This window comes from Hyperolius riggenbachi, chromosome 1, assembly GCF_040937935.1.
Source record: "Hyperolius riggenbachi isolate aHypRig1 chromosome 1, aHypRig1.pri, whole genome shotgun sequence".
Classification (NCBI taxonomy): Eukaryota; Metazoa; Chordata; class Amphibia; order Anura; family Hyperoliidae; genus Hyperolius; species Hyperolius riggenbachi.
The window spans coordinates 386,340,515-386,366,301 of NC_090646.1; the positions used below are offsets into that span (position 1 = coordinate 386,340,515).

General features: G+C 45.8%; 1 protein-coding gene across 3 annotated transcripts in view; it reads left to right on the top strand.

Annotated features, from left to right (window-relative positions):
* The window catches only part of FOCAD (focadhesin), a 256,927-nt gene that overhangs the window by 92,305 nt on the left and 138,835 nt on the right, over nucleotides 1-25,787 (top strand). For all 3 annotated transcript variants that reach the window (XM_068234405.1, XM_068234403.1, XM_068234404.1), the window contains exons 8-9: nucleotides 22,844-23,050; nucleotides 23,421-23,508. In XM_068234405.1, the coding sequence (XP_068090506.1) occupies nucleotides 22,844-23,050; nucleotides 23,421-23,508 (295 nt within the window). The remainder of the gene's footprint in view (nucleotides 1-22,843; nucleotides 23,051-23,420; nucleotides 23,509-25,787) is intronic.

The following is a 25,787-nucleotide window of genomic DNA, read 5'->3' on the forward strand; positions in this document are numbered from 1 at the left end:
CTCAGGGTGAGCCACCAACTTATGTGACTGGGCCTCAGAACTTTAGTATACAGCATTATGCCTGTAGGATACAGCAATATGCCTGCCAATAGAGATGACTCTGTGTGGCATTAAAGCATCATCATAGGCCCAAATCACATATAAACCGGGGGTGTCCACACTCAAGGGAAATTCAAACATGCCGTCTTATATCGCCAACCCAGGACAGATCAGCAATATCAAGCATGGAAACCGATCCTTCTTCCGACTTTTATGCTTACCCGTTTGGTTTTCAAGCTTACCTCTCCTCTCCCTGCGACAATGTGCAAAAGACCACTGAGTGTGTGCCTACTCCTGTGTCTGGAGTTCCCTAGGTTCTAATAGTGTACCTGCTCGTGGTACCTCTCAAAACACGGCCCTACGCATAGGCCAGGCTGGTCAGGACAGCGGGGACAATAAAAATTGGTGTCATTCCTTCTTCCAGTCCTGCTGCAGACACGACAACGTTTTCTTCGGATGCGTTGACCTGGGGCACACGGAATCTGATAGGCGTAATGCCTACCATGCAGTCGACTAGTTGCATCTGGGGGGGGGGCTGGCACCTCCTGGATACAGGATGTCCAGAATGATCTGTTCCTGAAATTGGAGGAAAGATCCAGTTCTCCCAGCCTTACTGTAGAGAACAAAGCTGTTGTAAACTGCCAATTGAATCAGATAAAAAGACACTTTCTTATACCAGCGTCTTGTTTTCCGGGTAATTAAATAGGGCGCTAACCTCTGGTCATTGAAGTCCACCCCTCCCATGTTGACATTATATTCGTGGACGACAAGGGGCTTTACAATGATCTTAGTTGCCCGTTGAATTTGGACTGTCATGTCTGTGTGAATGGTGGACAGAAAGTAAACGTCCCTCTTGTCCCTCCATTTCACCGCGAGCAGGTCTTCAGTACGCAAGGCGGCCCTCTGCCCCCGTTCAAGTCTGGTGGTAATGAGCCGTTGGGGGAAGCCCTGGCGACTAGGCCGCACAGTGCCACAGCATCGGATTCCTTCTAACTTTAAGTGCTGAAAGAGGGCCACACTTGTGTAATAATTGTCCACAAAAAGATGGTACCCCTTCCGGAACAAGGGTGACACCAAGTCCCACACAACCTTTCCACTGCTCCCCAGGTAGTCAGGGCATCCGACCGGCTCCAATTTTGAGTCTTTTCCCTCATAGACCCTAAAACGACATGTATAGCCTGTGGCCCTTTCACAGAGCTTATACAGTTTCACCCCATACCGGGCGCGCTTGCTTGGGATGTACTGTTTGATGCCAAGGCGCCCGGTAAAGCGTAAGAGGGACTCGTCTACGCAGATGTTCTGTTCAGGGCTATAAGCATCTGCAAATGTTGAGGACAGGTGGTCTATGAGGGGCCGAATTTTGTGGAGCCGGTCATAAGCAGGGTCTCCCCTTTCATGACAGGTTTCGTCGTCGTTGAAGTGCAGGAAGCGCAGGATGGACTCAAATCGTGTCCTGGACATGGCAGCAGGGTACAAGGGAACATGATGTACTGGGTTCGTAGATCAATACGCCCGCAATACATTCTGTTTCATTAGTCCCAAGTGAAGGATAAGGGCCAAAAATATTTTAATGTCGGAAACTTGGACTGGTTTCCACCCGAAAGGCTGGGCATACATGCTCTCCGGGTGCTTGGTGATGAATTGTGTGGCTTTACGGTTGGTCTCAACCACAATTAAGTCCAAGAGAACCTGGGTGATGAACAGCTGCAAAAAGTCTAGGGCCGTTCCTAGATGAGCTGTCGCCACCTGGACTCCAGACTGGGCGGTGAAAGGGGGCACTACGGGTGCGGCGGAATCAGGGGATTGCCAATCTGGTTGTGCCAGCACCTCTGGGAGTCTATGGGTACTACGGGCCCGTCTTCTTCTTGGTGGCTGCGACGGGGGTACTACTGCACTTGCCACCGTACCAGTTTCAACTTCCATGCTGACGCTCACCACTTCGCCAGGGTCTACAGAAGTACTGGTACCAAGTCCAGGAGATGCTGCGCTGCTGGTGCCTGCCTCACCAAGAAAACTATCAACAGCGCTAGCACCACCCTGCTGCCCTTGAGGCGGATCCTGCGCCACCTGCGGTCTAACGACTTGGGGTCTGGTACGCCTGGCTCTAGCCGGGACCATAGCCTCGTCATCACTTTCGGTCAGGGAACCACTGCTTTCTACAGGTTGAAATTCGGACCCGGAAGATTCGACGGATGATTCTTCCCAAAAGAACTCATCCGACTGGTCCATGTACCTGTATACCTCGTCATCGGAAAGCCCCCTTCTTGCTATTGTGGATTGCTAAATTTATGGGGTTTTCCTCCGAGACTACCCAGAAAAAAAGAGCACCTACCTAGCAAAAAGGGAGTATTTGAGAGGTATTGGGGTTGGTGGGAAGTGGGGTCTCAGAGGCAATCAAACAATCACGGGACAATCAAATACAATTACAGCACAATCGACTCCAATCACAGCACAAGCAAATCTGATGCACTCGGAAGGTGGTGGTTGGGTGTGGTGGGGGGGGAGGGTAGGGTTGGTGTGGTGGGGGGGGGAGGGTTGGGTGTGGTGGGGGGGAGAGTAGGGTTGGGTGTGGTGGGGGGGAGGGGAGGGTTGGGTGTGGTGGGGGGAGGGTGGGGTTGGGTGTGGTGGGGGGGGAGAGGGTGGGGTTGGGTGTGGTGGGGGGGGGGTTGGGTGTGGCGGAAAGTGGGTTCTCAGAGGCAATCAAACAATCACGGGACAATCGAAGCCGATCACGGGACAATCAAATACAATCGCAGCACAATCGAATACAAGCGCAGCACAATCAAATCTGATGCACTCGGAAGGTGATGGGGGGTGGGGGTGGTGGTGGGGTAGGGGTTGGTGGGAAGTGGGGTCTCAGAGGCAATGAAACAATCACGGGACAATCGAAGCCGATCACGGGACAATCAAATACAATCGCAGCACAATCGAATACAAGCGCAGCACAATCAAATCTGATGCACTCGGAAGGTGATGGGGGTTGGTGGGAAGTGGGGTCTCAGAGGCAATCAAACAATCACGGGACAATCGAAGCAGATCACGGGACAATCAAATACAATCGCAGCACAATCGAATACAAGCGCAGCACAATCGAATACAAGCGCAGCACAGTCAAATACAATGCACTTGGACGGTGATTAGGGGGGGGGGTCTGAGGGCGATTTGAGGGGGTGGGGGGTTGATCAGGAGCCCGCACGGGGCAGACTGAGTCCTGATCTGATGAGAGGCAGACACAGGGGGTTACTAATCGCAGATCAGTTAGTGATCGCTGGGGAGGACAGATGTAAACAAAGAGCAGGGGATGTAATCAGGAGGGGGGTATGAGGGCAATCGAGGGCCTGGGCAGGTGATCGGTTACCCCCGCGGGGCAGTTAGGGTCTGCTCTGATGGGTGGGGGTGCTGAGGGGTGATGGACAGGTGATAGACAGGTGATCAGAGGGGGATCAGAGGGGGATCAGGGGGTAAGGTAGCTGTATACAGATGTATACAGTATACAGGGGGGTAGTCTGGGATGGGGTCTGGGGGTGATCTAAAGGTAGGGGGGGGGGGATCAGGGGTGACTAGGAAGCAGTTAGGGACCTAAACTAAGGGGCAGCGTTGCTAGTTAGTGGCAGGTGGGGGGGGTGGGGGGTTTGCAGGGGTGCAAGGGTGCTAGGCAGGGGTCTGCTGGGGTGGTCGGGGGGGTATGAGGCCTGGGGTGGGTGACCGCCGCCATTTGTCAATACGGCGGTCCTTGCGGGGTCCACTTCCCGGCCGCCAATTGTATATACGGCGGTCGGGAAGTGGTTAAAGAGGCTATACATCCTGAAATTGCACTTTGATCTTATGCTGCAGTTAGGGACCTAAACTAAGGGGCAGCGTCGCTAGTTAGTGGCAGGTGGGGGGGGGGGGGGGTGGGGGTTTTGCAAGGGTGCTAGGCAGGGGTCTGCTGGGGTGATCAGGGGGGGTATGAGGCCTGGGGTGGGTGATCAGGGAGGCTGAGCGCTAGTGGTCTCTGCAACAATGAGACCACGAGGCGAGGAGGAAGCACGTATAAGGCACTTTGTTTACCTAACAAAGTGCCTTATACATCCTGATTGGTTGCTTTTACGGATTCCTCCGCTCGCCGGCTCTGCTAAGTGGCCGGCGAGCAGAGGCAAAATGCCGGGCTTCCGACTCCCGGCGGAGGATCGCGTCACTGATGACGCGATCGCTCCGCCCATGCCCCTACAACGACCGCCGCCATTTGTCAATACGGCGGTCCTTAGGGGTCCACTTCCCGGCCGCCAATTGTATATATGGTGGTCGGGAAGTGGTTAACCACTTCCCGACCGCCGTATGTACAATTGGCGGCCGGGAAGTGCACCCCGCAAGGACCGCCGTATTGACAAATGGCGGCGGTCCTTGTAGGGGCATGGGCGGAGCGATCGCGTCATCCGTGACGCGATCCTCCGCCTGGCGCCGCTCACCCGCCGCAACCTTCCGCCGGCCATACGGAAGCGCCGGCGGGATGTTAACCCGACAATCGCCGCATACAAAGTGTATAATACACTTTGTAATGTTTACAAAGTGTATTATACAGGCTGCCTCCTGCCCTGGTGGTCCCAGTGTCCGAGGGACCACCAGGGCAGGCTGCAGCCACCCTAGTCTGCACCAAGCACACTGATTTTTTTTACCCCCCCTGCCCCAGATCGCCCACAGCACCCATCACATCTGTTATCTTCTCTAAACACCCACTAATTACCCATCAATCACCCCCTATCACCACCTGTCACTGTTACCTATCAGATCAGACCCTAATCTGCCCCTTGCGGGCACCCAATCACCCGCCCACACGCTCAGATTGCCCTCAAACCCCCCCCCCCCCCTTATCAATTCGCCAGTGCATTAATTACATCTGTCCTTCCCTGTAATAACCCACTGATCACCTGTCAATAACCTGCCAATCACCTATCACCCATCAATCACCCCCTGTCACTGCCACCCAACAATCAGCCCCTAACCTGCCCCTTGCGGGCAATCTGATCACCCACCCACACAAATAGATCGCCCACAGATCCGACATCAGATCACCACCCAAGCGCAGCGTTTACATCTATTCTCTCCTCTAAACACCCACTAATTACCCATCAATCACCCCCTATCACCACCTGTCACTGTTACCCATCAGATCAGACCCTAATCTGCCCCTTGCGGGCACCCAATCACCCGCCTACACGCTCAGATTGCCCTCAGACCCCCCCTTATCAATTCGCCAGTGCAATATTTACATCTGTCCTTCCCTGTAATAACCCACTGATCACCTGTCAATCACCTGCCAATCACCTATCACCCATCAATCACCCCCTGTCACTGCCACCCATCAATCACCCGCTGTCACTGCCACCCATCAATCAGCCCCTAACCTGCCCCTTGCGGGCAAACTGATCACCCACCCACACCAATAGATCGCCCGCAGATCCGACATCAGATCACCACCCAAGCGCAGTGTTTCCATCTATTCTCTACCCTAAACACCCACTAATTACCCATCAATCACCCCCTGTCACTGCTACCTATCAGATTAGACCCCTATCTGCCCCTAGGGCACTCAATCACCCGCCCACACCCTCAGACCCCAGCCCTGATCACCTCGCCAGTGCATTGCTTGCATCTATTCCCCCCTCTAATCACACCTTGAGACACCCATCAATCACCTCCTGTCACCCCCTAGCACACCTACCCATCATATCAGGCCCCAATTTGCCCCGTGTGGGCTCCTGATCACTCGGCCAAACCCTCAGATCCCCCTCAGACCCCCTTCCGATCACCTCCCCAGTGCATTGATTGCATCTATTTTCCCCTCTAACCACCCCCTGAGACACCCATCAATCACCTCCTGTCACCCCCCTAGCACTCCTATCCATCAGATCAGGCCCAATACAACCTGTCATCTAAAAGGCCACCCTGCTTATGACCGGTTCCACAAAATTCGCCCCCTCATAGACCACCTGTCATCAAAATTTGCAGATGCTTATACCCCTGAACAGTCATTTTGAGACATTTGGTTTCCAGACTACTCACGGTTTTGGGCCTGTAAAATGCCAGGGCGGTATAGGAACCCCACAAGTGACCCCATATTAGAAAAAAAGACACCCCAAGGTATTTTGTTAGGTGTATGACGAGTTCATAGAAGATTTTATTTTTTGTCACAAGTTAGCGGAAATTAATTTTTATTGGTTTTTTTTCACAAAGTGTCATTTTTCACTAACTTGTGACAAAAAATAAAATCTTCTATGAACTCGCCATACACCTAACAGAATACCTTGGGGTGTCTTCTTTCTAAAATGGGGTCACTTGTGGGGTTCCTATACTGCCCTGGCATTTTAGGGGCCCTAAACCGCGAGGAATAGTCTAGAAAACAAATGCTTCAAAATGATCTGTGAATAGGACGTTGGGCCCCTTAGCGCACCTAGGCTGCAAAAAAATGTCACACATGTGGTACCGCCGTACTCAGGAAAAGTAGTATAATGTGTTTTGGGGTGTATTTTTACACATACCCATGCTGGGTGGGAGAAATTTCTATGTAAATGGACAATTGTGTGTAAAAAAATCAAACAATTGTCATTTACAGAGATATTTCTCCCACTTAGCATGGGTATGTGTAAAAATACACCCCAAAACGCATTATACTACTTCTCCTGAGTACGGCGGTACCACATGTGTGGCACTTTTTTACACCCTAAGTACGCTAAGGGGCCCAAAGTCCAATGAGTACCTTTAGGATTTCACAGGTCATTTTGCGACATTTGGTTTCAAGACTACTCCTCACGGTTTAGGGCCCCTAAAATGCCAGGGCAGTATAGGAACCCCACAAATGACCCCATTCTAGAAAGAAGACCCCCAAAGGTATTCCGTACGGAGTATGGTGAGTTCATAGAAGATTTTATTTTTTGTCACAAGTTAGCGGAAAATGACACTTTGTGAAAAAAAACTATTAAAATCAATGTCCGCTAACTTGTGACAAAAAAATAAAAACTTCTATGAACTCACCATACTCCTAACAGAATACCTTGGGGTGTCTTCTTTCTAAAATGGGGTCATTAGTGGGGTTCCTATACTGCCCTGGCATTTTAGGGGCCCTAAACCGCGAGGAGTAGTCTTGAAACAAAAATGACCTGTGAAATCCTAAAGTTACTCATTGGACTTTGGGCCCCTTAGTGCAGTTAGGGTGCAAAAAAGTGCCACACATGTGGTATCGCCGTACTCGGGAGAAGTAGTATAATGTGTTTTGGGGTGTATTTTTACACATACCCATGCTGGGTGGGAGAAATACCTCTGTAAATGACAATCTTTTGATTTTTTTACACACAATTGTCCATTTACAGAGGTATTTCTCCCACCCAGCATGGGTATGTGTAAAAATACACCCCAAAACACATTGTACTACTTCTCCCGAGTATGGCGATACCACATGTGTGACACTTTTTTGCACCCTAACTGCGCTAAAGGGCCCAAAGTCCAATGAGTACCTTTAGGATTTCACAGGTCATTTTGAGAAATTTCGTTTCAAGACTACTCCTCACGGTTTAGGGCCCCTAAAATGCCAGGGCAGTATAGGAACCCCACAAATGACCCCATTTTAGAAAGAAGACACCCCAAGGTATTCCGTTAGTAGTATGGCGAGTTCATAGAAGATTTTATTTTTTGTCACAAGTTAGCGGAAATTGATTTTAATTGTGTTTTTTCACAAAGTGTCTTTTTCCGCTAACTTTTGACAAAAAATAAAATCTTCTATGAACTCACCATACTCCTAACGGAATACCTTGGGGTGTCTTCTTTCTAAAATGGGGTCATTTGTGGGGTTCCTATACTGCCCTGGCATTTTAGGGGCCCTAAACCGTGAGGAGTAGTCTTGAAACGAAATTTCTCAAAATGACCTGTGAAATCCTAAAGGTACTCATTGGACTTTGGGCCCTTTAGCGCAGTTAGGGTGCAAAAAAGTGCCACACATGTGGTATCGCCGTACTCAGGAGAAGTAGTATAATGTGTTTTGTGGTGTATTTTTACACATACCCATGCTGAGTGGGAGAAAGATCTCTGTAAATGGACAATTGTGTGTTATACAAAATTAACAAATTGTCATTTACAGAGATATTTCTCCCACCCAGCATGGGTATGTGTAAAAATACACCCCAAAACACATTATACTACTTCTCCTGAGTACGGCAATACCACATGTGTGGCACTTTTTTGCAGCCTAACTGCGCTAAGGGGTCCAAAGTCCAATGAGCACCTTTATGCTTTACAGGGGTGCTTACAATTTAGCACCCACCAAAATGTCAGGACAGTAAACATACCCCACAAATGACCCCATTTTGGAAAGTAGACCCTTCAAGGTATTCAGAGAGGGGCATGGTGAGTCCGTGGCAGATTTCATTTTTTTTTGTCGCAAGTTAGAAGAAATGGAAACTTTTTTTTTTTTTTTTTTCTCACAAAGTGTCATTTTCCGCTTACTTGTGACAAAAAATAATATCTTCTATGAACTCACTATGCCTCTCAGTGAATACTTTGGGATGTCTTCTTTCCAAAATGGGGTCATTTGGGGGGTATTTATACTATCCTGGAATTCTAGCCCCTCATGAAACATGACAGGGGGTCAGAAAAGTCAGAGATGCTTGAAAATGGGAAAATTCACTTTTTGCACCATAGTTTGTAAACGCTATAACTTTTACCCAAACCAATAAATATACACTGAATGGGTTTTTTTTATTAAAAACATGTTTGTCCACATTTTTCGCGCTGCATGTATACAGAAATTTTACTTTATTTGAAAAATGTCAGCACAGAAAGTTAAAAAAATCATTTTTTTGCCAAAATTCATGTCTTTTTTGATGAATATAATAAAAAGTAAAAATCGCAGGAGCAATCAAATAGCACCAAAAGAAAGCTTTATTAGTGACAAGAAAAGGAGCCAAAATTCATTTAGGTGGTAGGTTGTATGAGCGAGCAATAAACCGTGAAAGCTGCAGTGGTCTGAATGGAAAAAAAGTGGCCGGTCCTTAAGGGGTAGAAAGCCCTAGGTCCTCAAGTGGTTAAAGAGGCAATACATCCTGAAATTGCACTTTGATCTTATGCTGCTATCCTTTTGTCACACAAAAGTTATATTTACCTGTTGGTGTCCTTCCTCCCAAAAATCTCCAAAAGCCGAGTGGCCACCGGGTTCCGTCGCATAGCCCCACCCCCTGCTGAAATAATGCCATTCTGTTTTTTATCTGGAGTAGAGAAAACAGAATGGCGAATTTTTTTATTTATTTTTCCCCTAGCTTGGGGCACGGGGCTATGCGACAGAATCCGGCAGCTTTTGGTGGTTTTCAGGAGGAGTGGAGTCAGCAGGTATATATAACTTTTAAGTGACAGGATGACAGCATTAGATGAAAGTGTAATTTCAGGCTGTATAGTAGGGATGGGATGAATCCACAATTTCTTCGAATCCGGATCCGAATCTATAAAGGTTCTCGAATATCTCGAACCTTTCGAATCCCGAATCTAACGAATCCTGCACATAAGAATTGTGCGATCCATGGTATAGTTGCCCGCAGTATAGGTACCCAGGCATAGGTAGTGAGGTAAAGGTGCCTTCAGTATAGCTAGCTAGGTATGGGTGCCTTCAATATGGGTAGCTTTCAGTACAGGTAGCAAGGTATAGGGGCCTTCAGTATATGTAGCAAGGTATAGGGGCCCTAAGTATAGGTAGCAGGATATATGGGCCTTCAGTATAGGTAGCAGGGTATATGGGCCTTCAGTATAGGTAGCAGGGTATATGGGCCTTCAGTATAGGTAGCAGGGTATATGGGCCTTTAGTATAGGTAGCAGGGTATATGGGCCTTTAGTATAGGTAGCAGGGTATATGGGCCTTCAGTATAGGTAGCAGGGTATATGGGCCTTCAGTATAGGTAGCAGGGTATATGGGCCTTCAGTATAGGTAGCAGGGTATATGGGCCTTCAGTAAAGGTAGCAGGGTATATGGGCCTTCAGTATAGGTAGCAGGGTATATGGGCCTTCAGTATTGGTAGTTAACTAGGTATAGGGGCCTTCAGTATAGGTAGGTAGGTAAAGGGACCTTCAGTATAGGTATATAGGGTATAGGGCCTTAAGTATAGGTAGGTATGTAGGTAGGTATAGGGGCCTTTAGGTAGGTAGGTATAAGGGCCTTTAGGTAGGTAGGTATAGGGGCCTTTAGGTAGGTAGGTAAAGGGACCTTCAGTATAGGTAGCAGGGTATAGGGCCTTAAGTATAGGTAGGTATGTAGGTAGGTATAGGGGCCTTTAGGTAGGTAGGTATAGGGGCCTTTAGGTAGGTAGGTGTAGGGGCCTTTAGGTAGGTAGGTAAAGGGACCTTCAGTATAGGTAGGTATGTAGGTAGGTAGGTATAGGGGCCTTTAGGTAGGTGGGTAGGTAGGTGTAGGGGCCTGTAGGTAGGTAGGTAGGTATAGGGGCCTTTAGGTAGGTAGGTGTAGGGGCCTTTAGGTAGGTGTAGGGGCCTGTAGGTAGGTAGGTGTAGGGGCCGGTAGGTAGGTAGGTATAGGGGCCTTTACGTAGGTAGGTAGGTAGGGGGGCCTGTAGGTAGGTAGATGGGTGGGTAGGTATAGGGGCCTTTAGGTAGGTAGGTAGGTGGGTAGGTAGGTATAGGGGCCTGTAGGTGGGTAGGTAGGTATAGGGGCCTGTAGGTAGGTATACGGGCCTTTAGGTAGGTAGGTATAGGGGCCTTTAGGTAGGTAGGTATAGGGGCCTGTAGGTGGGTAGGTATAGGGGCCTGTAGGTGGGTAGGTAGGTATAGGGGCCTGTAGGTAGGTAGATGGGTAGGTAGGTATACGGGACTTTAGGTAGGTAGGTATAGGGGCCTTTAGGTAGGTAGGTAGATAGGTATAGGGGCCTGTAGGTGGGTAGGTAGGTAGGTATAGGGGCCTGTAGGTGGGTAGGTAGGTATAGGGGCCTGTAGGTATGTATAGGGGCCTGTAGGTAGGTATAGGGGCCTCCCATGCCTCCTCTGCTCACCGCCAACCCCCCTCCCCGGCCTCCTCCGCCCCCCACCGTGCCTCCTCCGCTCCCCCCCCGTGCCTCCTCCGCTCCCCCCCCCCCCCCCCCCGTGCCTCCTCCGCTCACCCCTGCATGAATATCTACTCACCTGTCCATGGAGCGCAGAGCGGCAGACCTCTTCGATACTTCCCTGTTCCCTCTAGTGGCCGGACCGGCTCTTACTGATGACATCATTGTAAGAGCCGGTCACTAGGGGAACCAGGAAGTCGGCGAGAGGTCTGCCGCTCTGTGCGCTCCGCTCAGGTGAGTTGATGCTGGCGAACGGAGGAGGCGCAGGGGGGTCGGAGAAGGTCGGGGGAGGACGAGCGCAGGCGGGGGGAGCGGCGTATGCGGCGATGCAGCGTCGGGATTCGGCGGATTCGGAAAGTGAAAAATGGCGTCGGGATTCGAATCCACGAATCTCGAATATTTCCCAATATTCGAGGGATTCGTGGATTCGCCGGATTCGTCGTCCCACCCCTACTGTATAGCCTATTTAAAGTGAGTCTGAAGTGAAAATAAACTTATGATATAAGGATTTGTATGTGTAGTACTGCTAAAAAATAGGACATTAGTAGCAAAGATGTGAGTCTCCTATTGTTTCCAGCACAGGAAGAGTTAAGACACTTCACTTAGGCCCGGTTCACATTAGCGTTCCCTGTCCGGATCCTCCTGATCAGATCCGGACCGTATACTGTACAAACGGAACGTAAGTTCCGCATAGCAATGCAAAGTCTATGCGGACATTCACATGCGTACGTTCCGTACAGAATGGAGCTGGATCGGATCCGGACTCCGGACACTTTTCCAACATGCGCTATTTTTCGGGTCCGGATCATCCGGCCCACGCACCCGGATCGGAGCCTGACTGCACCATCCGGAAGTAGAAACCTATGGGGAACGGAAAGCACAGAACACACAGGATACAAACACCTGACGTTCTACCCCACTTCCTATGCGTATTCTAGCGGCCATTTCGGATGGGGACACATGGGCAGCAGTGGAGCAGCAGTGACCTTACGTGCTGGAGCTGTTTGGCAGTATGTCGAAGGTGGAGGTGAGGCCTAAACAGCGGAGGACCTGATTCTACAGGTGCACCTTCTGCTAACCCCAACAATTTTTTATTTTATTTCGCTGTTTTTACCACACGGATCCGGATGGCAGCCTGATGCATGCCTGATGCAAACGGACCGGATCCGTATCGGATCCGGTCCGTTTGCATGCCAAAACGCAAGTGTGAACGGGGCCTTATCTATGCAAAAGAGCTTCCCTGAGCACTCCGACTTATTTAGTCAGAGTTAGTGCTATTTTCTGAAGCACTTATACATCAAAGAAACAGTGAAAGACAACTTTAGATAAAATTTTACTGCAGGGACGTTCAAAGGGTCATTAGCTCTGCTCTGTTTCATAGTTTAAAATACAGAGTGTAGTTTGTAAACTGCATATATTACATAATGATGCAATGTTATAAAAAAAAAAAAGCTATATAACTGAAAATAAAAATATGAGCTGCTTTTCTTTGCTACTAATGTTATAGTAATTATCCGTACTACACATACAATTCATTGTCATACTTTTTTTCGCTTCAGTGTCACTTTAAGCTATGAAAGGGTAAGGAGGCATGGGCTCTGCTGACAGAGAAGCCTCTCCGATACTCCTAATATGTATTTTCTTGCTTGCTGGTGGCTGAAAAGGCATTTTATTGATAAAGTCTGAAAATATCAGCTATTAGAAAACATTGAAGAAAAAGTTAATTGCATATGGGCCCTGTGTCATTTATCCTTCAAACCGATCTGCTTTGCTGCCCCAGCACATGATTGTTGGAGCCTCACCTCTCTTACAGCTGATCTGCTATGTTTCAAATAAGGCTTTGTCACTATAGCTGAATGGTGCCGGATGGTGTTTTCTTTTTTTGAAACCGTTAAAATGCATGTGGAAAAAAATATTCTCTTACTATTTTCCAGCAGACACAAAAACCAGGGTACTGTAAGATAAAGTAACTGGGAAAGTGTGTATCTCATCCCATCCAGTGCTTTGCACCCAAAAGTAGCCGTATCGGACAAGGGCTGGGCTTGTGTGGCCAGGTACCAAGTAGTCATGGTGGCATTCCTTGTAGGCATAGCTTACAACTGAGTGAATTACAAAGTGAACAGCCAAGACCCCAACGGCAGTGAAGAGAGGCTTTTCAGCTGGGTGAATCGTGACCAGATAGACCATTGTAGCAGTCTGAGGTAGAGCTGTATATATCCTTACGCAGATTTCTTAAAAAATAAAAATAGCACAGCAATACTTTTAGATTGCATGGGATTTAGGACTCGTTCACAACTAGGGCGTTTTCTGCCTTTTTTCAAGCACAGGCGATTTTCAAAATCGCCCACAAAACGCATGTGCAATGAATCTCAATGAGAAGGTTCATATCAGCGCTTTTCGTCTGCTTTGTGCTCCGCAAAGCGTTGCCTGTACCATATTCGGGTCGATTTTGCTACAATGGAAGGTATAGGAAAAACGCTCACAAATATATATTATTTTTATCCAGCGATTGCGGTTTTAAGAATAAATTGTATTTATTCTTTTCCAGGTCAAAAAGTTAACTTCCTGACTGACATCAGGAAGTGAAAAAAACAGTATTGCTTTTGCAAAAGCGTTTTGTACAAAATCGTAGCACGCTGCGGAGCGCTGGGAGAAGTGAAAAAACGCTCAAAAAATCGAAAATCTCTGCCATCAGTGATTTCGATTTTAGATGTGAACAGAGCCTCATACCTTGATTTTCCTTGTGCACAAGGTTTGGCTTTAATCACCAGCTCACAGCTGTTAATAATTTCACTATAAACATGTTCTATCTTCAGTTTCTTGACATAGGGCCCCTTATTGGCTGGCTTTTTGTAACATTAGGAAAATGAAGGGCTCCGGTTACCTCCCATTAGCGTTGCTTCAGTGTACTGAAGACTAATTGATTGACACGGCCTTCCACGGTGGACAAGTGAGATAACCATTTTGAGAGCCATGTTTTGACTATGCTCTTTGTTTTATTCAGTGTGGCTACGTAAGTGTTAATGTTTGTTGAGGCCATGGGGGTGTTGGGCAAAGTGTGCATAGCATTGATTCCAGATTTCCCAGCAGAGCAGCTGGTCCACACAGAGCAGTCCAACTTGGAAGGAGGGCTATCTCGCCATGTAGCATGTTGGTCTGATGGTTGTCATTGCCAAATATCTCTTTGGCTGCTTTACTCCAGTGCCAGCTGCATAAGAAACATGCACAGCTCCGGACAAAGCAACGGTTTCATGGACACTGGCATGTTCTTTTTTTTTTTTCCCTCAGAATAAAATTGGAGTGTGTTCAGGTTATTATAAATAGAGACAGATCAGGGTATACTCTAGTAATGCCATGTCACATTCAGCTGGATACTCTAGCTTTGGCAAGTAGCGGTGTGATTTTGCCAGCATGTGTAAATGGGAGATGACAGCAGACAATGCATTTATTCCACACCGCACCCATCTCATTTTTTAACGTTTAAGTTGCCCATTAACGGTAAAATGTTTTACTAAATGTGATCTTTCAATGCGATTTGAATGATCCTAAGTAATCTGAAGGCATTTATTGAATGTTCACATTTACTGAACGATTCTTTCTTGAAATACGATCAAATTTTCCAACTTTCGGATCAATTTTGTCCTATAAAGCAATCGACCAAAGAATCGTTCACTATCGATTGCCTTCATAAACGTCAAATTTTCTATACAATTCCATCATAAAAATCGCATCGAAAGATCACATTTGATAAAAAAATTGTACCTTTAATGGGCACCTTAAACCCTATATTTTTAAATTATTTTTCTTTACGCTGAACAAAAGAAAAGTAACATATAGTATGTTAGTATTAATATGCTACATTAAAGAGTAACTGTCAGGCTGCAAAAGCTAATTTAAACCTCTATTCTCCTGTGTTAAACAGTTTAGAAGGAAGCCAAAAAGGCAATACTGAAGTTAACCACTTGCCGACCGCGCACTCATACCGCGCGTCGGCAAAGTGGCAGCTGCAGGACCAGGCGAGCGAGCGGCTGCTTCCTGTCAATTCACGGCGGGGGGGCTCCGTGAATAGCCTGCGGGCCGCCGATGGCGGCTCGCAGGCTAAATGTAAACACAAGCGGAAATAATCCGCTTTGTTTACATTTGTAAGGCAGATCGGCGATCCCCGGCCAATCAGCGGCCGGGGATCGCCGCCATGTGACAGGGGACAGCCTGTCACTGGCTGCACAGGACGGATAGCGTCCTGTGCAGCCCTGATCTCCGGGGGAGGGGGGAGCAGGTAGGAGAGGGAGGGGGGAATTTCGCCGCGGAGGGGGGCTTTGAGCTGCCCCCCCCCCCCCCGCCAGCCACATGCAGGCATGAGAGATCGGACCCCCCCAGCACATCATCCCCCTAGTGGGGAAAAAAGGGGGGTGATCTGATCTCTCTGCCTGCTACATGATCTGTGCTGGGGGCTGCAGAGCCCACCCAGCACAGATCACTCAGCACAGCACTGGTCCTTAAGGGGGGGTAAAGGGTGGGTCCTCAAGTGGTTAAAAATCTCTCTTAGTTTTGATGTGTGCTGAACTGCAAGGATGTTAGACCCAAGCTCTTAAGAAGCCGAGAGCCGCATACCATACAGCAAAGCATTCTGGGGCCCTCCCCTCAGCTGCTAGTGATAAGTTACAGGGCTCGTGTTACAAAAGCAGCAGCTCACAACATTGAAAAAACTCCCGGCAGAGTACACTGCAGGAGTCCGCTATTGTTCCTAGCCACATGGCTAATTAATATTCACTGCACAGTAGTGTTTTACATTACCGATCTTTTGTGTGAGTCTAATCATCAGGAAGCAGGCAGGACATGAGGACACATTTGGCTTCATAGGAGACAGACAAACATGGAACCTGCCATGAGCTGTCAGGAGCATCATTCTCTGCAAATACTATATAAAGATTCTGTGAAATCCAAACGTGGACAGTGAAATGCATATGTAATGTAAGTACAGCCAATATTTAGCTACTGATATATGTGTTTATTTTCTCTGAGACCCTATACCTAACAGCTCCTCTTTAAAGGAGCACTGTAGTGACAAATGGTAGAATGCAGTAAACTATTCAGCATACCCACTTGTATGGTAATTTTCCTGGTTTCAGCATCAGAAACACTTCCTACATCTATATATTGGATGTAGTCCTGCCCTCTCAGTGATGTTTAGCCTAAGCTAATTAGCTATGAGGAATTTGCCACCCAGAACATTCTGGGAGACAAGGTGTTATTTTTACTGGCTTCTGGACACAGTAAAAACAGAGATCACAGAGATCACCTGACAGGACTAAAGATGTTGCACCTGTGATGAATTTCAGAATGTAAATTGGGGTGAGGAAAGATTTTACAATGAGCAAACACTGACTAAATAATTAATACATGAATATTGTAAATAAAAGAGCAATTTTATTGATTATGTTATTTTCATTGCAGTTTCTCTTTAACACCTAACATTTCCCAATAAGAAGGATGCTGTTGGACAAATAAGAAACATAAGGGCCTATTTATAAAAGGCAGTACAAAAAAAGGGCCCCCAAACCACCATGCAATACCTAACGTGAAGTGCGGGTGGGCCCCTGGAACTCTCACCACCAAGGGAATTCACCCCCACTGCCTCTATACTGAATGCTGACCGCAACACACACAATTGCTCACTCCCAGCTTTAGCAATTTCCTACCTTTATCTGGTCAGCAGGTGCCTGTCAGCCTCTAGGTATCACATGGTGGTTTGGGGGCCCTGGCCAGTGAGAGAATCCGGGGCCCCCAGTTGTTGTGTGAACCAGTGTTTGTGGTTTCAAATTATTTTTTTGCAGCTTCCAGGAGGTGAGTGACAGGTGAGTGATTAGGGAGGGAGCCCTGTGGAAGGGATGCCTACACGGGGCGGCCCTGCTAGATGATATAATCTATGATTATGTGCAACCGAAGCCTCCCACCTGACTGCTGCCTAATTTATGCAATTCCTGCTAGATTTGGTACGGCAGGCAAAGGGTGTATAACTGTGCACCTGATTGGCTGACAGGCGCCTGTATAAGTAGGAAATTGCTAGAGCTGGGAGTGAGAAATTGTGTGTGTCGCAGTCACAATTCACTTTGCAAACAGTCAACTGACTGTAGACCTATATGCGCTTAAAAAGAAGTCGCTCGACGAAAAAAAGTGGCCATTTTCTGGTAATAAAGGATGAGCCTTCCCAGAATGTACACTGGTCAGTACAATCAAAGTAGTTATACTAAAATGAAAAACACAAAACCAGTAGTGCTGAAAACACCTGCTTCACCTATAGCACAACTGAAACAATGGTTTCAGGTTGCATCATTTTTAGTTTTCAGACCTATTTCATAAAGGTGTCAAGATGAGAACTGTGTAATTTCCAAAATGTAATTTATAAAAGTTCTATAAAGTTCAACGTTTAATTTTGTCAGTCCTGAGTCAGCCAGATAATGCTAATAAAATGAATGCAGCTTGTGATGCAGTGTGGGAAATCTATGGCATCTGACACCACCACTTATAATATGCTGCACTGAAGATGCTTTTCAGTGGCATGAAAGGCTGGAGGAGGTGCCCTCTTGTGGCTACTTGCAATAATGCTGTAATTAATTAGCAATTTTTACCACAGGTTCTCAGCCAATGTCATTTTTTTAGGCAGCCTTCACACTCTTTAAAGATTGGTTCACACTCCAAATCGCAGAAAATCTATTTTGCAAAGTGATTTTTTTTTTTAAAAGCGAATGTGTGATTTTCAGTGTTCCTTAAAGTGCAATCGCTCAGAAAATGCTGCATGCAGCACGGTAGTGATTGAATGCAAACACTGCAGTGCGATCACCCTCATTGTACTAATCTCTGGTAATCAGCAATCCTCTTTGAAAGCACTGCTAGTGTGAACTTGTGCTTGCTGTGTGCAGTATGCATAAAGAAGCAGTGGTGTTTTGTCTTTTTTTTGCACTTGAAAAATGCATTAGATGTGAACCAGCTCTCGGTTTTAAATAGGCTGGCAGACCCAATGCATTTTCCCACTGTGAATAGGGCATTGAATTGCTGGTGTGGATGGAGTTGATATGTACTTCTGCCCATGCACATACATAGAAATATGTGCACAGCAAAACATATTAATATAAGGGGCCTGTTTCAGGTTTAATAAATAAGGCCATATCTTTAAATAAGACAATTGGAAAATATTTTTTCAGTGCCAGATGAAAATTTTGCTTCACAAAAATTTGCCTTGAATTTAAGGTTGCTAAAACCAAAAATTGAGGTTGAGTTTTAATAGCTGGACTTCATAATCTTTCCCAGACAGGATTTAAAAAAAATCCTTATGCAGTTACCGTATTAACAGTCTGCTAGTCAGACCATTTAGAAGAAATGATGACCAAATTATCAGTACTAGTAAATGCAGTCATGGGCAGGTTCTATAGTGCAAATTTTTTTTTGTTCTGTTCATAAAAGGTGCCAGAATGTCAGAAGAAGTTCTTTAAAGATTTCACTTGGTGCAGAGAGAAGTTCCACCCTTACTAGTACTAAACACCATGCCCATAATTAAAAAATGATGTGTATTTACATGCAAAATCAATCCCAAACTGTCCCTGTGATTGATTTTACTATGATAATATACTAATTCCCTGAAGAGATCTGAGCCCTCCTGACTACCTGTTTAGAAACTTTTTCCTGTTACTAGCGGTCTGTACATGTTAAGCAATTGTGATATAACTCTCTTTATCTACCCCTGCTTTTCATTCTCCTCACTGCTGGGTTTTAAAGTACTACCTACTCATCTGTAATCTGAAAACTGATTGGAACAGTCCCAGAGAAGGAGAATTTAATTTATTGCCGCACATACATTCAAACACAATTTAGTTTTTGGTAATTTCACTAAATTGTTTTACTTGATCACTGTAATGGTACAATTTTTTTTCATTAATTTTGTTCAGTTATCCGTTATATCGATTATAAAGATTTTTCCAACATGTCCAATTGGATTTTTAAAACAAACATAAACAGGATAATCATTTGTTTTTCTTGATTAAAAAAAAAGGATTCTTTTCAACTTTTGTTCGATTTGATCGTTTTGGTTGAATAAATGACAAAATCGAACATTTTAATTGTACCATGTATGGGCACCATAAGGTTCACATTTTGTGTAGCCAGAATAAGGCCTCTTGCACACTACATGCAATTCTGATTTTTTTTTTTTTCATACGATCTGATTTTTTTATTCGGATTAAAAAAAGGCATGCTGCTGTTTTTTAATCGGAATCAAAAATCGGATTGTATAAAAAAAAAATCAGAATCGCATGTAGTGTTCAAGAGGGCTAAGCCTTACATTTTATAACTTTTCAGCTTTTTGTTTTCCAGTTTTTGTGTCTGATATACATCCATGTTATAAGAGTTATCCTCCCTTCCTTTTTCCACCATTCAATTATGTGCAATAACAGAGTTGTTATTGCTGTGGTATTTTGAGGCTTCTCATTGGTAAAAGTTATCATTAGCTTGTATCCAGCAAGATTCCTGGAGGCATTGCAGCCTGAAGCACCATATAATCATTTGAGGTTGTTAGATCCATGTAGTGTAACTTGAAACTGAAGGCCAGCTGGTAAATATTGGATCATATCTCTCATGGATCTTTAATACAAGTGTAAAAACAGAGGAGCCTGTGCATTTGTTAACAGACATTAGTATTGCTTTTTAACATCTGTCTAGTGTGGTCATGAGATATGACATCTGTTTAACTAGGCCTCCGAAAAATGGAATTGTCTCCTTGTTTAATGTTCTCACTGCAGCTGGCCTTTTAACAGGCCACTAGTCTGTTTAGTTTAGTTTTCTCATTAATTTTGCTGTCATTTTGCAATCTTTCCAGTGCTTTTTCAAATCACCAGGCAGGTTTTGGAAAACCACCACATTGTAGTGAACTGGGCCAAAAAGGGACATTTCTGTACTTAGCAGTATTCTATTATTAAACTGTGAGTCACCTAATATCACTGCCAAAATGGCAAACTAGATAATTCATCAACTTTTTCCCTTCTTTCTTGTGATCATATAGTATTAAGCTTCATGTTTCCCTCATTAATGATGTTGTTATTAAGTCTATAAAGCTCTATCATCTTTTGTGGTGCTTTACATTGTATATTGTACAGACAATAGTCCATAAACAACGCTGAGTACATTCAGAACATCAGAGCTGCATAAGTACACAATTCACCCATAGCTTATGCATGTTATGAAAACATCCAGCAGTATATACAGGTATAAAGGACATACTTTTACTTTACAGCAGTAACAGACACAACTGTGAATTGTGGACAGTGTGCACATTAGTTACCCATAGCAGTTTGGGTTATTTTACATGTCTTTCCATTTGCAATCCATTTCCATTCATTTGCAAAACACGAGGTCATCTGGTATGTTGTGAAATTTGCAGGAACCCTTTTTAGTGTGATTTGATTTTGTCCGATCGCAAATGTTGCTCTTGCTGTTTGTTTTTTTTTTTTTTTGCATTTGTGTTTGCTTGTGTTCCTAGAAACCAGTGAAAACTGCAAACATAATCGCAGACCAAACGTAAAGAATCACTGTACAGAGTTTGAATTGAACTTTTAGTTTAAATTAAACTGAACTGACTTCAGATGGGCAATACAGGCGTGTATTTAACTATACTGCACTAATGAGTTAATCTTGGTGGTGCAAGCTCACTTTAAATTGGCATTTTAATGCAAGGTATAAAGTACTATACTAGTACGCCGCCAGTGAGCTGATTGATGGCTCATCCTGCTGCGCTCAAATAATCCCCACCGGCGTTAAATACTATTCTTCCTCTGAGTCATATAAACCTGGGGGGAAGCGCAGGGAAGTAGTTTGGAGTTTGGCTGGTACCCCAAATCACCCTTATGTGCCCCGCACAGTATAATATTACTGCTATTTGGGTGCCGTGCGCCAAAACCACCTGCTTTGGGGGCTTTGTATTCCGGATTTCTTGACATTATATATTATATATACGCTTATACCGTGCGTCGGCAAAGTGGCAGCTGCAGGACCAGCGACGCAGTACTGCGTCGCCAGCTGCAGGCTGATTAATCAGGAAGCAGCCGCTCGCGCGAGCTTCCTGTCAATTCACGGCGGGGGGCTCCGTAAATAGCCTGCGGGCCGCCGATGGCGGCTCGTAGGCTAAATGTAAACACAAGTGGAAATAATCAGCTTTGTTTACAGCAGCGGCGTAAGGCAGATCGGCGATCCCCGGCCAATCAGCGGCCGGGGATCGCCGCCATGTGACGGGACGTCCTGTCACTGCCTGCACAGGACGGATAGCGTCCTGTGCAGCCTGGATCACCGGGGGGAGAGGTAGGAGAGGGAGGGGGGTGAATGTCGCCGCGGAGGGGGGCTTTGAGGTGCCCCCCCCCCCGCAACTAGCCTGCACGCAGAAGCGATCAGACCCCCCCTGCACATCATCCCCATAGGGGGGAAAAAAGGGGGGCGATCTGATCGCTCTGCGTGCACCCTGATCTGTGCTGGGGGCTGCAGAGCCCACCCAGCACAGATCACAACAAACAGCGCTGGTCCTTAAGGGGGGGTAAAGGGTGGGTCCTCAAGTGGTTAAATCACCTTTCTTTCCCATTCTGACATTCAGTTTGGAGTTCAGGAGATTGTCTTGACCAGGACCACACCCCTAAATGCATTGAAGCAACTGCCGTGTGATTGGTTGATTAGATAATTGCATTAATGAGAAATTGAACAGGTGTTCCTAATAATCCTTTAGGTGAGTGTATAGACCTCCCTTTGTAAGGGAAATATATTAAAGAAGCTGTTTATCTCCAGTTTTTGATACAGCAGACCATGAGTCTTGTTTAGCAGGTTACAGGTTTTGTACAGCTCATGACTGGCCTTGAGATCATCCATTCTGATAACTGTTGGTACATTTACCTGTGCTGATGTGATCACTTACTGCTGCTTTGCTTCATATTATAAAGTGCATATTTGCTCATATGCACTTCCCACTTTCATATCAATCTAGAGGCATTCTTTGCATGTACGGTATCTATATATCATTCTGGTACATGCCTGTCTGTCTCCTGCCACGGGGTCACTTTATGGCACTGCGATATATATGTATATATATATATATAAATCGCTGCATGCGATTTCCCTATTAAATACATTGCGGGCGATTCGCCCACATTCCTGCCGCACGCGAAATCTGACGGCTCTGCCGTGCAGATTTCCCCCGCACACCAAAACGCACCCACACGACGCACAAGTGGAAACAATCCCATCCACTTGTATTGCCTATGCGAATCCACATGCAGTGCCTGCATGCGGATTCGCTATTGTGGAAACGAGCCCTAAAAGTATTGTGCCTAATACACACAATGAGATTTTCTGGCGGATTTCTTGCCAGAGCTATTATTTCCAGCATGTCCAATCTAATTTCCGATCGATTATCCATGGAAATTCGAACAGAAAATCGAACATGCTTTAAATAGTTGATCTGGCAAGAAATCTGCCAGAAAATCTCATGGTGTGTATTAGGCATAAGAGGCAGAGGATCAGCAGGACAACCAGGCAACTGGTATTGGTTTAAAATAAATAAATATGGAAGCCTTCATATCCCTCTCGCTTCAAGTGTCCTTTAAATGAAATTAGTGCATAGAAATTTGAAGCAACATTACATTATATGGATGCTTGATTACATGTAATCTAGGTTTGCACGGTTTAGATTATATCTCTTTTTGTTACAGCTTTCAGATTGGTGCCAAGTGACAGAAGTGAGCGCACACATGAAGGATGTATGTGCCTGCTTTCAGCAGCAGCCCAGTATCTTTAGAAGGGAGCTATGTCTGTTATCTCTTCAAGCTTTGTGTGCATGTGAAATCAGCATGAAAATCACTGGAGACTGCTCCACATTTATACACATACTGGAACAAAACACAGACCTGCTGAAAGAAGTAAGTCAGAGGATTTCTGTCTTCTCTTAAGTCACTCTTATGCTGGATACACACGGTGCGTTCGCGCACTCGATTTTCCCGTCGATTCGTTTATTTCCAACATGTCCGATTTGGATTTCGATGGATCGTTAGGTCGATTCGCATGCAAAGTATACCGAATTGACCTAACGATCCATCGAAATCCAAATCGGACATGTTGGAAATAAACGAATCGACGGGAAAATCGAGTGCGCGAACGCACCGTGTGTATCCAGCATTAGATGTGCTCGTAAACTGATTGTGTGTTCTAGTATTGCAGAGATTTCATATTTTCTCTTTCTATGTTATTTATAATAATACTCCTTCATGTGGACTTTGTTCTCTCTTCTAGAGATTACCAGTGGAGCAGACTATAATCGGGCTAAGTTTGCTTTTACTACAAGCTCCTGCCAGTCAGCTGAAACAATTGATGAATCTAGGTAAGAGTCTGTCTTCTGTGTTTTAAAGGGGTTCTGTGGGGGGATGGGGGGGGGGGTTTGAAAATAAAAACAGACACTTACCTGGGGCTTCTACCAGCCCCCTGCAGCTGTCATGTCCCGCGCCATCGTCCTACAATCCTCGGTTTCCCGATGCTGGTCCCGGTCCGAAATTCATCTAACCAGGCGAATAGTGCTCGCTCCCGCACGCGTCATCGGGAGCTTCCTGCGCAGACGCAGTACTGGACCTATGAAGCGTAATGGGACCGGCGGCGGGGAACGGGGGAGCGATGGAGGACAGTGTGGGACATGACAGCTGCAGGGGGCTGGTAGAAGCCCCAGGTAAGTGTACGTTTTTATTTTCACACCCCACCTACCCCTAAAAAAAAACCTTTAATGTTCAGTTCTGTAAGCAAAAAGGAGGGTTTCTGCACAAAAGTTGTTTCAAAAAGTATCCAATCTTTATTGAAACTGGTTAAAAATCAGTATAGCTATTCGGCTTTTTAACTTGTTTCAATAAATATTAATACTTTTTTGCAACGGCTGTTGTGCGGAACCCCTCCTTTTTGCTCACAAGGCTATTGGGTTCAAGTCACGTGGTTCTCGCACTACCATTGCACCATTGGTTGTGCGGAATTCACTGTTTTGTACTTAACGTGGTCTTAAACTCAGCATTTCTTCTTTGCTCTAAAAGATTCCTTACACAAAAAGAAATGTAGCAGAACAGCATTCAAACAGTTAAACACAGCACTTTTCTCTGCCATGGAAAGCCCCTTCAGCCTAAAGGTACCCAAACATCTAGCGATATATATGGGCAGATTCAGACAAAGCTCTGATTTCTCTGCCAAATCTCTGAGATCTGTCAGCTGCCCATACACCACAGGCCGATTCCCGATCAATTTCATGCTGAAATCGATCCAAAATCGGCATGTGCGCCGCAACTGCCGCCTTGCTGCCCAGATGCTGTCCCCTAATGTAAAATGTGCCCCACGGTGCCTAGTGTAAAGTATAAATTACTTGACGGCAGCCTACGCTTGTCCCCCGCTGGCTTCTGGGGTTCCTCCTACATACACCCGCGCCCCACGTGGTTTCCTAGTAAGGGCACGCATGTGTGATGTCACACGCGCCCTTACTAAAAAACCACATGGGGCACGCGTGTATGTACAGGGAAATGCGCCTGGAGCAGTGGAGGCACACGTGCAGGCCGCAGACAGGTAATGTATACTCTACACTGGTCACCGGGGAGACATATTTTTTATTAGGGGGGTCAGCAACAGGGGTTTCGTCGCATTCGCCGATCGTCCGGAAATTGCACACCGTTCCCACCGCGTACCTGATCGAGCAAGTCGGCCCAACATCTAGCAGCATGCACGGTCGACATGCACTTGAAAAACGATTTTAATCCAATTTGATTATAATAATCAAATTGGATCGTTGATTAGCCACCAAGTCGCCTGATGTATGGCCATCTTAAAAGACACCCGAAGGGAAAATAAACTCATGAAATAAACAATTGTATCTATCTTCCTTCTCCGAAAAATAACTTTTTAAGATATTCCACTGTTTTATTTTATGTTTAAATCTCCTTTTTAAGTTTTAACAGTTTTATTGTTTTTGTTAGTAGCAAAAAAAGTTTCTGTATCGTTTTTGTATTGTTTTTGCTCAATGACACATTCATTGAAGTATACCAGAACTAAAATCTATGAACTACTGACCCTTTTTATATCTTTCCTGCTCTCAGCAGCCATTTTCTGCTAAGTCAGGACTGAGTCAGACTCTTACATACCTGATATTTAACGCTTTCAGGCAGAGAAAGAAAAAAAGGAACAAAGCATAGTTATTAGTGTGCTTGGCACTATACATACCCATGTCTATCTCATCATGTCACACCGTCACTTCGCGTATCCTTTAGGCTGGTTTCACAGTGGGACGTTAAAGTCCCACGTTACAGCAGCCAGTAACGCAGCCTAACTCACATCACTGTAAAATCAATGTGCTGTTCACAGTGCACGCGTTGCGTTACATAGTAACGCAGCACGTTTAAACAAAGTGCTGCATGCTGTACGCTATACTCGGCTAAGCCACGTTAGACTGTTTGCACATGCTCAGTAATGTTGGAGGAGGAGGTCTCTCCTCCTCCTCCTCGGCCAGCCACATGACTAATTAATATTCACTGCACTGTGGTGACTCCTGGTGGGACTGTAGAGTCGAATAATCCGGATCATCACAATGAAAGATTCGGTTCACAGTGGATGTCTGTCTGGAAGAAACAGGAACATACA